The sequence below is a fragment of the Phycodurus eques genome, chromosome 3 (assembly GCF_024500275.1).
Source record: "Phycodurus eques isolate BA_2022a chromosome 3, UOR_Pequ_1.1, whole genome shotgun sequence".
In the NCBI taxonomy this organism is placed as follows: domain Eukaryota; kingdom Metazoa; phylum Chordata; class Actinopteri; order Syngnathiformes; family Syngnathidae; genus Phycodurus; species Phycodurus eques.
In genome coordinates this window covers 16,237,901-16,254,565 of record NC_084527.1, presented here as the reverse complement: position 1 = coordinate 16,254,565, position 16,665 = coordinate 16,237,901, and the positions used below count along the sequence as shown (strand labels likewise).

The 16,665-nt window shown below is 39.5% G+C and overlaps 1 protein-coding gene and 1 long non-coding RNA gene across 2 annotated transcripts; one reads left to right on the top strand and one right to left on the bottom strand.

Annotated features, from left to right (window-relative positions):
- Positions 1-1,604: 1,604 nt before the first annotated feature.
- Positions 1,605-11,717, bottom strand: LOC133400053 (arrestin domain-containing protein 3-like). Its single transcript, XM_061672248.1, has 6 exons — positions 11,353-11,717; positions 9,136-9,193; positions 8,903-9,050; positions 8,171-8,267; positions 7,749-8,005; positions 1,605-3,775 (listed from the first exon to the last, which is right to left on the bottom strand). Exons 1-6 carry the CDS (start codon positions 11,606-11,608, stop codon positions 3,185-3,187), a joined length of 1,407 nt encoding a protein of 468 aa, XP_061528232.1. The 5' UTR covers positions 11,609-11,717; the 3' UTR covers positions 1,605-3,184.
- Positions 11,683-16,391, top strand: LOC133400054 (uncharacterized). Its single transcript, XR_009768286.1, has 3 exons — positions 11,683-11,802; positions 12,782-12,837; positions 16,304-16,391. It is a non-coding gene; the product is annotated as an uncharacterized LOC133400054 (long non-coding RNA).
- The last annotated feature ends 274 nt before the right edge of the window (positions 16,392-16,665 follow it).

The window sequence follows — 16,665 nt, the reverse complement described above, 5'->3', positions numbered from 1 at the left end:
GGGACAGCTCAGGAGGCCTACGTGGTCACATGATGTTTTTCCTCTATCGTAATGCCTGGCAAAGAACACGGAATATAAAGAGAAAAAAAAATCCCCGTTCGATCATTTTAGCAGTAATGTTGATGAAGTGTATTTATTTTAATCTGCCTTTTAGTTACGTAGTAAGAAAACAAATCAGGCCTCTGTTATGCAATTCTACTCTGATTTCATGTCATTGCTTCCATCTCATCAGCATTTTTTTCAGGTAATATTTAGGAAACATTAAATTTCTTTACAAAGTAGTGAAACAAATGGAAGTGGAAGGTCCTGATAACATATATTCAAGCAAGCAAAGAAACAGGATTAAATGCAATGATTTTCACGTGACATGATTTTTTTTTCAAAAATATGCAATGTATTATTCCTTTTTCATTCTAAGGTTTTACTTATCGCTTGTCCAATAAAATTCATAATTTTCAACTAATAAACAATTGCTGTTAGAATGGCGAACATTTGAGAAGTCACAAGGCCCTAATTTACCTGCTGTGTACTGTACTACCGTAATTCTACATGAAGGTAGCTGATATATAAGTATTGTACATGGTCATGGAGACGGTCACAAGCTTCTACTCTGAAGAAAAAGTCCTTTGAATTTATTTAATTCAAACATCTACGTCGGTTGCACATGATTAAAATGTGTTAAACGAGCATATTCTTCTATAATTTGCAAGGAGAAGAAGGGAACACTGTAAATCATGTGCAACTGACGTACATAAGCAAATTAAGTACTTTTTTCAGCGTGCATTAATAGTTGTTCTTTCCAGTGGATCACAAATACATGCCTGACAAGACAATCTGAGAAAGGACAGTGGTAGACGCGGACTATTTATACAGGGGGGGAATTGGACACAGGTCGAGACAATCACCATAACGACGAGACACGAAAAACAGGACTAAAACTGAGAATTTAACATAATTGACGAGACATGACACATTCTTCGTTTTATGTTTAGTTTGACAGTTGGGAGTGGCATTAAAGCTCTTCTGCCGAACTGCTGCTTGTTAAGAAGTGAGTTGAGTTCTCGTAAGTTGGGTCACTCGTCACCACTGTACCTTCTGTATAATAATTTTTAAGAGGCAATGTAACTCAAAACCTTTGAACCCCCCCAAAAAAACCTCAACCATCATCATGTCATTAATCTACCTTTACGATGTGTTCTGTTTTTGAAATACATGATCTCCTGTGTACATGGAGATCCCACACATCCACTGTGTGGGATCTTTTTTTTTTTTTTTTTTTTTTTTTTAATAATATGAACTCCTTCACCATGGTTCCAGTGCACACGTGTGTCTCCAGTGACCTTCACTTTAAAACTCTTTACTTTGGTCTCTTCAGTCAAAGTGAATGACTTACCCGCTGGAAAAGGTGCCTGCTTAATTGGGTGACTTGTAAATTACTGCCAGCTCTTTGACTGGAGACGTAGAGGTGAGAGTAGATGCTTTTGCACCACTGAAATTGAGATGTTTTAATTCAGGATTACCTCTCTTACACACACTATTGAAATGCTCTTGCTAAATGTGCTACCTTGTGGCATATTAAGCCTGATAAAATAAAAAGTCGTCAGTAAAATGATGTATTATTGTATATACTGTGTAAAACAAAGACAACAAGAGGTGATTCAAACAAATCAGTTATTATAGTGCAGTGACATGGCAATAGTCTTAACAGAACAAATGTGACAGATAAAACAAAATATTACATACAATGACACAAAAAAATCTATCTTTTGATTTCATCATAACTGTTGTATACATATGTATGTTTACGTAACGCTTTTTCAAGTATAGTTGTACTGTATGTACAGATAGGACGAAAATGATATGTTCATTTTGAATTGAATTAGTTATTTTTGTATCTTTGTCTTTAAAGAATTCACTCACATCTGGATCCTTAGACTATTGAAAAATATTGTTCTTCCTCCAAATTCTTCAATGAGATCAGGCACATGAATACATTTTTGTGAAAGTTTTGTCACTTTTAGCTTGATGTCATATCAAGCCAAAAGCTGCCAACTGCAAGTACAAATACACATGAACCCAAAATAACAGGTTATTAATAATTGTAGACTTAACTGTTCACATAAGGCAGGAAATAATGCATTAACTGCATACAGTTTAAGGCCACTAAGAACAGTCTATCCTAATGCCTGGATCAGACTACAAAACAAATTTGGTCTTTCACGATTGCATTATGTCAGACTACTGCCATAAAATATTGCCGTATCTCGGACAAATAGTGGCAATACTACACGATTTTTATTCTGTTACCACTGCATCCCATCTTTTATGATCACTGGGCTTTATCTTGTCAAATCGAACACTGTCGGGAAGGCGTGGCCAGAAAACGTGTCACCTTTCACCGCAACCGGATACAACTGTTACCATGGCGACAACAAGTTGTTGTCAAACAATGGATCGCTGCGTCAATGTTGGGGAAGAAACGAACAAAAAGAGGAAAAAAACCTGCAATGTCACCGGGTGCTCGGGAGACATTTTGGCCTATCCATTCAAGCATTGCTTGAGGTATGTTTACATATGTTTAGTACAATATGGCTCGCAAGCAGGCAACAAACCGTTATGTAGCCGAGCAAGCTGAGTGCCGGCACTAATGTTTGCACCTACAGTAAACATGGCAGCGTTCTGTCGAATCATGCTCAAAAGCTTCGGTAAACATTGTTTTGTGTGCGTGAATAAATGTTGACAACGGCAAGCATGCCAGTTACAAAACTCAATCCTATTGGCCGACGTCAAGGTGCTGCTGTCGGAGAGTTGTCGTTCATATGTCACACTACAAAGGAAGATATCCAAAAATCAAGCATGCTTGCCTTTTCATTTTGGCGTCGTAGGGTTATCGTAGGGCCAAATCGTTGGTCATAGATGATGTCACACTACAAGAAGTTTTGTTCTGGAAAATCGCCCGTGATGGCTAATCGGGCCAATATCGGGGCTAAAATCCTGCAGTCTAATCCAGGAATTACACAGTAACTTTATTTAAGTGCCAACATATAGTTTATAAGATCAAGATGCTTTCCACATACCAGCTTCATATTTCAAATAAAAAAAATATGTGCACATATGAGGCCTCTTAAATTTACAAAATTCCAGTGTTTATGACTTACATAATGCCTTTCAATACTGATTTGGTTTATTTGGCTTGGCTTGACTCATCATTTGCAGATGATGGGAAAATAAGTGAATAGGCTGGAGGAGGTTCATCAGATTGAGACAGGAAGTTGGTGGTGCTCGTGTAAGAAGGCGGTTCGTATAATGGAGCAGAAAGAGCTGCGTGTAGTGGTGCTGATGGGCCTGGATGGGTCACTGGGGCAGATGGATTGGGTGTAAATGTTGGAGCAGGTGAATGAAATGTTGCTGGATTTGGCGGAGAGTGCACAACACTAGATGACGATGATGACGAGCCATATGAAGAAGTTCCTGGATAAAAGCCCCATGCCATGGGTGCAACGGGATTGGGATTAATGGCCGGAGGACCCGCATAGCTTGCTGGATTCGCTGAGTAAGACGGCGGGGGTACCAAATACGCTTGGGCCCGTTGGTATCTGTGTGGGGATGGAGGATAACAAGGTGCGCTGGCTGCAGCAGGGTGGAAGTCACTGTTGTGTGGGGCCCAGCTAGGCGCAGGAAAAGCAGGCTGAGAACCAGAGGCTAGGTTTGGAGGTATGATGATCACTGGGAACGTCACCTCAGGGTCGAAGGCAAAACTGATGTCCAGATACACCTGAGGAAAAAAAAACATTTATGTGGCTTAATATTTTAAACTTAAAAGCTTCCTAATTTACCGGACCTCAATATGAATGTGTATACATGCATTTAGGGTGAAAGGTACTGTTTGTATCACAGTTTGTTGGTTGCTTTGGAAAAGCAATATAATCGAATACCATGAGACTTTTTGGAGGGGTGGTAAATGTATCGAGGAAAAAACAATCCAGAAAGAGAAGTATTTTTATGCATTCATCATTTTATTCACAATTTAAGTGTTTACGCCGCCCGAGAGAAGTAAAATTGTAGAGCCCTTGTCAAACATCTTAGATAATTTTCTATGAACCAGAAAGTAGCCTGCTAACTAACAAATCAGGCTCTACACTATTTTTCACTTTCTTTTTAGAGTTACATTATATTTTCTATTCTCCCATTTGATTCAGACAGTGGTATATCCCGAGCCAGGATAAAAAAAATAATAAAAAAATGCTACAGCCCCATTATCTTAAATCACAAACTGTGAGTCAAGAATTATCCTGCTAAAATATGAATAGACAAACAAACACAAACATGTGCTCTCTTATGTGTAATTAAAGTTATTTTTGTGACTTTCTTTGTGAATTCATTTTTAAAAAAATATTTGTATATTCAGTTCCTTTCTTCTATCTATACACTTCCAGTATTGCTAATGCGTAATATACGGTACTTCACGTGAACAAACCCGGAAAACGGGTTAGCGGACTTCCTGTGTATGCTGCGATAATTAGCATCACAATTGGTTGATGACATGATAGTTTAAACCTGAACTTGCTAAAATTGTGTTTTCTTTATGACTGTTGTCTTCAAACAAAAGTTAAACACATGTATATCATTTATTCATACAAATATGATATACTGTATGTAAACACGAACGAAGCCTAAACATTGGCTGTTGTCATCTTTGGTAGCGATTGAAGATGGGGTTGGGCAAAAATATCGATTCATCAATGCATTGCAATTCTCCGCCCTGCAATTCAATATCGATTCAGAAAATCCTCCAAATCGATTCATCTGCGGGTGCTTTGTGTGTGATTGGCTTTTGTTGCGCTTGGATGGTGCCGCTATGTGCTCCCTCTGTGCGTCTGCTAATGAGCAATACCATGGATTTCCTTTGTGATACGAGACTGCAAATACAGTCCCTCCAATGACTGAAGTGTCAAAAGTATCGGCATTTATGTTTGAGGATCGATGTTCTGGTATCAGAGCCATCGAGATTTCAAACAGTTTCTATCCTTCTTTACGCCTGTGACGTTGCTCCAGCCGGTATATTGGAGTCTCATCACAGCACACTCAGCGCTCTTTTTGTTGAATTTGTGGGTTGTATTTTCGCTTGGAAACGCCACACCATTTTGGGAAAAGCCTATGTACAGTCGCCAGGGCCTTCTGAGTTGGATTACGCCACGAAAAGACTATTATCGGAAGCGAACTAACGCTTTAGCTACAGAGCCATGCAAGAGCACCAGCACAGCGTTGTATTGCCTGTTTATATGCTTTGCATTTATTTGTACATGTTTCCATAATGTCTTTTAAGATTAAAAAATGAAATACATTACCTGTTTAGTCAGCCACTGCTTGTTGCAGACAAATTTCATATTCACTGTAAAATATTTGGCAGATATACTGTAACTTGAGTTTGTTTATTTCATATGAAGCTACACTATGCCAAGACTACATCATGCATGGCCCAGTTCTACCAATGGAAAAGATAGTGTAGAGCTCTGTGTTTACTTTTTCATTTTATATTATTTTTTTAGTTTTTATCATCAATGTAGTTATTTACATTAGAGATTGTAGTTTTTATTTAAATGTTTTAATCTATTATAAATTATGAAGTTTTTTTTTAACTTTAACTTTTAAGAGGAAATAAACATTATTTAAGTTTACATTGAGAATAAATATTTCAAAATGTATTCTTCTACTTCTTATTGAGTTGATATTGGCACATTTAAATCAATATTGAATCGAATCGAATTGCCACCCTCCGGAATCAATATTGAATCGAATCACAGCCTAAAGAATGAGAATCGAATCGGGGTGTTCTGAACAATGCCCAGCCCGACTTGAAGACATCTTGTGTAAAACAAAAGACATTGTAGAAGTTTAAAGTTCCGACACGTGCTTTGTCCTTGTCTCCTGCTATAAGGCTATTTATACAAGTCAGAAGGAAGTGCTTTGGAGGATTATTGTCTCTGTCTGTGATGATGGACACTTATGTTTTTCTGTTTATGTGTGGTGACCAGTGTATAAATTAAGATGCAATATATCTCACTAACCTCTCTCTTTTTCCCCCCCTCTTGTAGCAGGGGCCCCTGCTTCCAGTGCCACAGACAACACTGCTACTACATTCATTGTTCCTTTCCTACTTTCAAAAGTTGCAGGTGCCTGTGCTTCCATAAATGCAGCCAACAACGGCAACACTTTTACATCTGCTACAATATATGCAATGAATTTAGTAGTACTAATATCATTAATACTGCTAATACCATATTATTGCTAATACAATTAATATAGTACACACTGCTTCTTTCCCTTGCCTCGATCTCTCTATCCTTGCTCACTCTCCATCTCTCTACAGTCCATCACCTCTATCACTCTCACTTGCAATCTCTCAATCTTAATCTAACCGGTCGAGGTTGAAAGCTGCCCAACATCGAGGGCTCTATTTTTATGGTCTGCGCAACTGCGGCGTGGTGGGTGGTGCAACTTTGCGCGGAGGTGGGAGACTGGCTTTCTCAATTTACCAGACGTCCATACCTGGCATATTTTTAAAAAAGGGGCGGTCTGCGCCGGCGTGCGTGTTAACACTGCCGATTTCCCTGCTGTCCAAAGAAACCGGCTCCGTTCATTCCCTTCAAATATGCCGCGTGAGCGCACTGACAGTCTTTGACAAAGCCTAAGGACAAACTGATTTACTCGAGTCCGGGAGGTCGAAGCGTGCCGAAGTACGTTTATACGGAACTATAAGCTGACATCCATGGGGGGAGGATGTATAGTTGGCTTAGTGGGGAGATCACAGATCTGCACCATCAAGTAGGGACTTGGAGACCTCCCCCCATCCCAGATCCATTTGTGTGCCCCCCGTCCCGGCCAGTGGGATGATGAATGATAATAAAAATTCAATGAATTGATTTTGCACTGCGATTGCCTGTCGACCGGTTCTGGATGCCTCTCACCCGAAGATAGCTGGGATAGGCTCCAGCACCCCCGTGACCCTAGTGAGGAGAAGCGGTACAGAAAATGGATGGATGGATGAATTGATTTGATGCAGGCTATCTACAAACTGTATTTGTGAATGGAATACGTCATGAAATCCACCACACGTCTGCAAGACTCGAGTATCTGTCTGCCTGTGGCACCTTAATCGCGTTAGACGAGCTGTCTACCGACTGGGCTGGACTTCCCTGCAGGCGTAAGTTTACAATGAATTTCAGCCCCCACACTGTCACATGCGAAGGCCAGATATCGGAGGACACACCCTCATTGCGCCTGTATGCCCAGCTTGGTGCAGACCAGTTTGCCAAACACCCGAAGCGAGCCTTGTTGCAACAACACCGAAAATAGAACCCTGAGTCTTGGGTCTGTTTGAGGTTTCCTCCTTAGAGGTAGTTGTTCCTTGGCTCCGTCGAGTACGTGCATGCTCATTTGGGGTTCAGTTGGCCTTTAATGTGTGAGAAACGTGTTTCTAGACCTGCTCCACAGGTAAAGTGCCTTGAAATAACCTCTGTTGTGGATTGGTACTAATATAAGAATTGAATATTGAGTTTGAGGCAAAACTTCTGGAAAAAACTTTTTTTTGTCGACAAGCTCAAGTTCTGGGAAGTAATCAAAGGAGAGAAAAAGCGTGAAGAAGACATCAATCCACTCAAAAAGTGACAAAGTGACTTAAAAAAGGTCACATTCATGTAAAGGCTGGTTAACAGAGAAATATTGTCACCACTGTTTGTATACAATACCTTTAAGGAGTATTCCACTGAGATGATTTCACAGTTTTTGATGGTCGGCTCCTGATTCGTGGGAATCTTCACAGCCCACCTGACCTCCTTCTCTGAGCGGGGTCCAATATTTTGGCCGGCCATTTTGTTGACAGTGCTGCTTTCATGTTTGGTACTACTGCTGGCTGTGTATACAATAACCTGGGACAAACGCACTTTGGGAATCATGTCACTAGACGAGTTGTTGTTGATTTTTGCAACAACCACCGCTGTTTCTCCTGTGGCAACCATAACACACGTGGATTCACGATTTATTTAGGTAAAAATAGAGAGCAAAGAAAGTGTAAATATGTAGTACACTTGTCACTTTCTCTGTGAATGTATAGCTATATAATAAAATCCAGCCATGAGGTCACGTATATACGAATGTACACATTACTAACCTGGGGCGTAACCAGTCCTATCAACAGTGACCTCCATGTGCACTTTTCCACTTGAGAAAATCCCCAACTCTTTGTCTTTGACTGCAACTTGTTGTAACTAGAAAAAGAACAAGTACAGAAAGCAACACTTTTTATATGTAATGCTTGATTGCAGTGTCAAAATTTGCCTGAGGCGAGATGTTGTAACTTTTAGTAACATGTCGTAACATTTTAGACTGTCACCTGTGTAATGCTGTGTTCCCATTCCAGAAAATAGTTTTCTACTGAAGCATAAATCCCATAATTTAGCTAACCAGCTAGGTTATTATGCAGGGGTATGTTGAATAACATCTTATGAAGACCTCAGCGTATCTCAGTTTAGTGAGAATCAAAGGATTCAATTAAAGTTTTTGCGGTTTCTTTCTTTCTTTCTTTTTTTTTCTCCCCAAAACTTACACTAAAACTGACTTGCCTGCTAGCATGCAACCATGCTATCATATTGCACAAGACCTCACTTCAGACCGCATTGAAGGAATAACTGCACAATGTTTCTTCTTTGGCATTTTAAACCTATTCTTGCAAAGCAACGACAGGAGTGTGAATATTCGTTTGTCTTAACTTGGATGCAAAACACATTTTGATTTTTTTATATTTTATTATTTGATTAATCAATGGACTAATCGATAGACTCTCTTCTTAAAATATTTGCCAGTGACAAGCGCTACAGATAATGGAGGGATATATTTTACAAACCATCAGAGATTGTAGGTGTGGGGTGGACTTGGAGCGAAAAGTGATCACTTTGACAGCAGTCTTGTCCACTTTCCAACTTCTAGACAACTTGGCTTCAAGAATGTAGACAATCTTTCCGTGGGTGCCCTTGAAACTTGAAGGCATGTTCCTGTAAATAGAGAAGCAGATACACAGCGTAAGATTACTTGGCAATAATAATGCAACCCATTGCTAAAGTACAGTTTGTTACTTACTCTGATGGTATGGTAAAGCTGAAGTTATACACATGGACACCTTGGGGAAGCACAGTCTCTGCAAAATGTAAATAACTTAATTTTATGACTGATAAGTAGAACTAAAAGACAGTTGATCAGGATTCTAAAGATCACAATGATGGAAAAGTGCAATATGAACACAAATACCTCGAAATTACTCAAAAGGCTGTGGCTTTTACCACTTACTATAAATGGGAAGCAACTCCATAGTTTCCTTCCATGCTCACTTCCTGTAGGTGATTTGTGCCCCGTGCTTTGGTTCATAGAGGGTATAATAAAGTCGTTTTTTAAAGGGGATTACTTTGAATGGGAAAATGTTCAGTTTGTTGTTTGGGTTTGAAATATATCTTTTGTGACACCGGACCTGGAAATTTGTTTTAACACACCTCGGACATATATCTTGGATAATACGATAATATGCAGTGGTTCACGGACATTGGGGGCTTTTCCCTAGCTACTCTGGGAGCTTGAGTTGCCCCTGTGTCCCCACCGAAAAAAAAACCAACCAGGGTACGGAAGTTTCCCCCTGGATTATTTCGTTCCTCTTGGCGGATAGGGTCTTCCTAGAGGTACCAGGATTTTTTTGGGAGGAGGCGGGCTGTGCTGAAGAACGTTGATTGGTTGACAGACCTCTGTCGGCATTTACTTTTTCATTCACAGAGCCGCCATTACTGGATGCGGCGTTACGCAAGGCTGGAAATAAGAGGATGACAATACATTGAAAAGCAAAACTTTGAATCACCAATGGAGCGAAGTCCGCCGCCACGAGGTCCGCCACCGCCACGGCCTCGCAAGCGAGATCTTCCGCTGCCCCGGCAGCCACTGGCCATTCTAATTGGTCGCGGGGGTAAAATATTCCGTGTTTGCCATTGTGCAAGACAAGGAAATGAAGTGGGGCTTTCTATCTGTTTAGACGTGCACAAATACATATTTGCAAATGAACAATGTTTTTTTTTTTTTCTTCCCCATGCAAATACATTTACAGATACAAAATACTTCATACTGCTGTATTTAAAAACTCACTAAGAGCTGTCCATGAAGTCATCCATCCATCCATTTTCCATACTGCTTACCCTCACTAGGGTGGTGGGCGTGCTGGAGACTATCCCAGCTATTTTCGGGCGAGAGGCGGGGTACACCCTGAACTGGTCACCAGCCATACAAACAAACAAGCATTCACACTCACACCTACGGGCAATTTAGAGTCTTCAATGAACCTCCCATGCATGTTTTTCAAAAATCATCTATTATCTATCATCTCAAAACAATTAGAATACATATATTCTAATTTTGGCGGCATGGTAGCTGACTGGTTAGCACATCTGCCTCACAGTTCTGAGGACTCCTGTGTGGAGTTTGCATGTTCTCCCCATGCCTGCGTGGGTTTTCTCCGAGTACTCCGGTTTCCTCCCACATCCCAAAAACATGCGTGGTAGGTTGGTTGAAGACTCTGAATTGCCCGTAGGTGTGAAAGTGAGTGCGAATGGTTGTTTGTTTATATGTGCCCTGCGATTGGCTGGCGACCAGTTCAGGGTGTACCCCGCCTTTCGCCCAGAATCAGCTGGGATAGGCTCCAGCACGCCTGCGACCCTGGTGAGGAGAAGTGGTACGGAAAATGAACGAGATATTTGAATTTATTGAGATGTACCTGTATATAATAAAACTCTCTGCCTCAAAGACTATCTGCAGCCAGGTTGGCGTTACAAGTGAGAATCAGTTCTCAACTGCCTCACCTAGATAAATGCCCCAACACTTTTTACCATATGTGTGTGACGTGCCCCTCATCATGAATATAAACTGCCCCCTTCCAGGAACGGACAATTTCGAGCTGCACGCCCCCCTTCGACGATTGGTTTTCGGGAAGGAAAAGTTTGACGCTCGGAGTTGCCACCCTTCAGTCGAGCCACCCCCTGGCCCCGCCCCTGCCTGTGCCAGTGGCATATCGTGACAGGCAGAACAATTAAACGCTGGGAGGGGTACAAAATTAAACGACCCACTTTTTTTTTTTTTTATATTTTTGTTAGGTGGTGTGCTGTGCCATTTACTATATGTACTCGGGTAATAGTTACCACAACTTATTATTATTCATATTAATATTCAATAGTTATAATGTATGACCTAGTCAGAGGTGGAGACTTTGAGAGAATTAATAGATTGGAGATTTGCAACAATAACAAGGCATGCAGCAACGCCTACCATTGGAGCTTTCAGCGATGAAGAAGTGCTTGAGTTTGAAGTATCTGCGGCCCGCCGAGTGTGTGTGGTTGTGGTTGCCGCTCCTCGTCGTCCAGCGCACTTGAGCGTCCCCCTTCACTTTGACGAAGAAGCTCTGGACGGCTGTGGGCTTTTCCACGGCCAGCGTTACTTTCCCCGTTATGAGGTCCCCCTCGGAGAACGTCCCGTCCTCGTTCAGCGCGTCGCAAACCAGCGTTAAGCTTTTAATAGCGGGCATGTTTCAATACGCGCGGGGAAAGAGGATTTCAGAGAAAGTCACGCAATCGATCGATCCAGGGTTCTTATGTTTTGTTCCTGGACCCTCATCCGTGGCGCTTGGTATGTTGTGCAGGCCACTCCCTGTGTGAATGGCAACTTTTCACACATGCAAAGGTCTCTGCTGCCATCGCACGTTCACAGAGGAGACTGAAGGTACAATACAATTACTGTGTCAACTCCTTTACTCAAATAAAAGTAAAATAAAATAACATAAATAAATAAATAAATAAAAGAATGAACAATAAAATACTTTTGAGTACAACAGTAAATATGTCAGTCATCCAGCTGGGTCGTTCCAGAATTGAAGGCCAATCAATATTTTTGAAAAACAGACCTTTTATTTTGTTTTTGTTGTTGTTTTGTTTTCAAGAAAAAAATATACTCATAAACCATGCTCAACCATGAACCGTGTCGGCTACGCTTTTTAGGAGATATTTATTTTTCATATCTATTTTGCTGTGTTTGGCGCAAACACCCTGTTACAGATACTCAGGCACCTGAAAAACAAATATTTCAAAAAATAAATAAATAAAATATATATATATATACAAAAATATATAAATAAATCCTTTGCATTAAAATAATAATAATAATTTTGGAAAAAATCGCCCAAAAATAATTTTATTTGAACACGAATTAAATTTTAGTATGATTTACAGTAACAGGATTACAAATCAATAATCAATCGATCAACTCCAGTTGACTCTGCCTCCTATCTCTCTGTACGTCTATGTTGTGTCATCTGTAGAGGCTGAAAAAAGTAACCCCATTTAGACAAAGCAAGCAGAAGAAAGGTCTGTTTTCAAACGTAAAGAGTACAAGTAAAACGTCGCCAGAAAATAAATTCTCAAGTCAAGTTTTTTGTTTGTTTGTTTGTTTTAATTCTCAAGTAAAGTACAGCGATCCCACCAGATAGTCCTTCCAATCTGCAGTTTCATTTGAGGTTGATAGATGGCGGTAATGCACCCTTAACACAGTTGCCACTAGTAAATCAAAACAGAAAATGTTTTGCCCCCCCCCCCTCCCTTTTTAAACACTCTTTATTGAACAATATGTCACATATACATTCAGGAAAAACAAAAATGTTTCTCGTTTCTCCTGTAAATATCATGACGTCATCATCCTGCTGCAGGCGCCTGAGTGCCATGGGAGTTCATTTCAGTCTGCATTATCACAAAAAAGCGAGCAGTAAGTAAACGATTACAGCAATGTGTTTTGTTTGTCTCAAAGAGCAGTTTATTTGTTTCTTTAGTTATTCTTATTTTACGTCAAGACTTTTTAAATGTGATTGCTAAAAAGCCCCCTGGGCCTAACATTCATTTGAACGCATGCATTGGTGCATCAGCTAGGTTGTTATTTTGTGTTCTCTGGAGTTTGAATATGTAGAAATGGCTTTTCAGTATTGCACAATAGAACTGCTTTCATCATTCAGGTTTGTGATGCACTTTGTGAGCAGAATTGGGCACTTGAATCCTACTACTTCCCCACAAATTGTTTTTGGGGTTCACAAAGTTTGGAGCCTAACGTAAGGCCTTGAGTTTAATTAAGTACAACTGTATCTCAATAAATTAGAATACCGTAGAAATGTTCATTTGTTTCAGTTGTTCAATTCCAAAAGTGAAACTCACATTATATCCTGTAACTTCATTAAACACATAAGTACTTTTAAGAAAGCCGATTCTTTACCCAGTTTGTATTATTAAAAAGACTTTTGTTTCTTATGTACTATTCCAATTTCTTGATTTGGAAATGTAGGTTTTCGTTAGCTGTAAGCGATAATCATCAAACTTATAAAATAGAAAATCATGAAATATTTCACTGTATGGGTAGTGAATCAATATAATATTAGTTTTACTTTTTAATTGAACTACTGAAATAAATATACATTTCCGCAATATAAATATTTTTTGTTGAGATTCACCTGCCTCAACTAGTGTGCATACTAGTGTACATATTGCTTCTTCCAAACAACTGTTGCTTTTACAGATAGTCCGTGGTTGAATTTATTTTATAATTGCGCCCCAAAGAAATAAAATATGATAAAAACTGTCTGGACGGTGAACAACTGGTTACCACATCCGCCTCACAGTTCTAAGGACCCGGGTTCAAATCCGGCCTCGCCTGTGTGGAGTTTGCATGTTCTCTTCGTGCCTGCGTGGGTTTTCTCAGAGTACTCTGTTTTTTTTCAGGGTACTCCGGTTTCATCCCACATTTCAAAAACATGCACGATAGGTTGATTGAAGACTCTTAAATTGTCTGTAGGTAGGACTGTGACAACGAATGGTTGTTTGTTCATATGTGCCCTGCGATTGGCTGGCGACCAGTTCAGGGTGTACCCTGCCTCTTGCCTGCAGTTACCTGGGATAGGCTCCAGCATATCCGTGACCCTAGTGAGGATAAGCGGTACGGAAAATGGATGGATGGATTATTAAGACTCAATGCGAACATAACACAATGTAATGAATGTAAACCAGAGAGTAAAAAGCTGTGGAAACCGAATTTCCGCTTCTGCTTGTGGGCTCTTGCCAGTTTGTTGGTTGAATGTGGTACAAGGCTGAGCTCACCACCACACTATTTGTGTGCATAAGCCTTGATCATTTTCCCTTATACTCTTCTGAAGTTAAAACAATTCAGAAAACATTAGCCTGATGTTTATTTGCTATGGTGTGCCACCTACAGAAGGTGCCATGGAGACCATAACCCTGGCAATATTGTGAGTGCGAAGACAAACATACCAGCTTTAGAAGGAAGTCATATAGAGACATTTAATGCAACTATTAAAGTGAGGAAAGAGATTCCGCGTTTACGAAGACAGTTTGGCACTTTGGGACAAATCAGTCGAAAGGCACTTGACTCTTAAACCACAATGGTGACAAAAAGGCACAGAATTATTATTTTTGATTGTTATATCTGAATACTGTGTTTAGTTTTCCGTGATCAAGATGCATTGTGATGAAAAGGAATGAAAAGACAGAAAATTAAGGATCAAATTCATGCTTTGTCATTAAGCTAAGGACTGCTTTGCATTCTTCTAGATATAAAATGCTTTGACAATGATCGACTACACGTTTTGTACAGACTAATCAACTATTTGTTGGTCATTGTATATTATACTGTACGATAGTCAATATAAGGTGTAAAGGCTAAATACCTAGTGTTGGATGAGGTGTGTTAAAAAAAGACTTCTTCAATTATCCATTTACTGTATGTTGAAGACTTAAAGCACAATCCACAGCAGAAGCTCATTTGTCCGTGTATAGGAATGTGTACGTGCTCCTTGTTGTGGAGGTTGTATCCCTGTCATGGGAGAAAACGGGGACTGTGGTCAAGTGTAGTCTTTATTGAGATTAATGAACAGCTTGACATTTTTAGTCCTCTGTCGGAATCGATAATTTTAATACTTGCAAGAGGCAATAGCAATAAGCTTGTGGAACACACATCCTGGCCACAGAGTGAATGTTAAATGTCCGAAAGGTAATCAATGCCAAGAAATTAGCTATTGATCTCTTATAGTTTTGTAATAGGTTATCTATTGGTTTGCTCTTTCGGAAAATTCCAATATCAGTCGGATGGAGTTGTGTTGGTTATATTGCTGTGGGGGTTTTAGAGTGTCTGCGCGTGAATGTGCAGCTTCTGAATGTGTTTGTATATGTGTGCAGGGTCACATTCTAATTACAGCAGAGGGCAGATTTTAAATGAACACATTTTGAAGAAATTTCAGTGACTTGGATCAGAGACTGACTGCTTGAAACTTCAATGCTAACAACAAGAACATTTCTCTAACTGGAGCCAAATTAAAACTTAAAACGTTAAAGTGCCTTTAATGGCTCTTTCAAGACCAACAACACTAATCATCAATCAAATTGCAGTATACCCTCAAAACTCGAGCATAATCCATTCCATGATACTGGTGTCCATGGACAGAGTTTTCACATTTTAACTGTTCTAACAATAAGTTAATTATTAACTTATAATTAAGTTAATTATTTTATTAGGGCTGGGTGATATCCTTAATATAAAATCTCCAACTTTGAAAAAGCTCAACCTTAGTTTGATTGGATGATAAAAAAAATCTCCCAAACTCATTGGAAAATGTGGGAAAACTCAAATTAATAATAAAATTAAAATAAAATTAAATAAAATTAATTGCACAGCCCTACATTGTATTATACAATTTAAATAAAGTAAAACTACTCGCATGGAAACATGTAAAACAGATAATGGAAAGGGAACAGGACAATTTGCTAAGTCATGCTAACACAGCATAACATTTTATTGGTACTGCTGTAAAAGTTGGGTAGTGTTATGTTATATTTCCGTTAGCATGATTGGTATAATTTAATTGAAAATGTCATTGATATTTCATAATTATTTTTCTTCTGTCTCGCGTGACAGGATGATGGTTGTTTGACTTTCAAGGCATATTCTTCCTGAAAATATGCAACTTTAGTGGTGTTTGGCTTTAGAGGTTCCATTGTATTTGTGTGTGAGCTGAATCCAATATCACCATCAACAATCATCTGTCATTACTTAAAAATATGGCATTTCTTTATATGTCACGAAACTGATGTATACTTGTTTTATTCATTGAGTGAGACATATAAATTTACAATAAAATTAATAACTGCAGTGTCTTGAATTTATCCCGTTTCAGGATCTACAGAGCATGCTGAAAATGGATCTTCTGTGTTGGGGCAATGGTGAGCTGGGTCAGACCGGACGTGGATGCCAGAGACCCAGAGGATGCCATCTGGGCAAATTGAACCTTTTGGCATGTGGATCCACTCATTCTATTGTGGTTACAGGTATATTTCCTCCTTGTACAAATCTGCCTGGTACAAATCTTGATTATAAGTTACAACACTTTGTTTTTTAACTTGTCAAAGTTGGTAAGAAGGCAATTGTCAATTTGTGCTGCGAACATTAGTGCTAATTACGAATTGTCCACTCTATCTATTAATCTATTAGCGGTGTGACCAACTATCATTATAACAATATATAGCATTGCCATTCTCA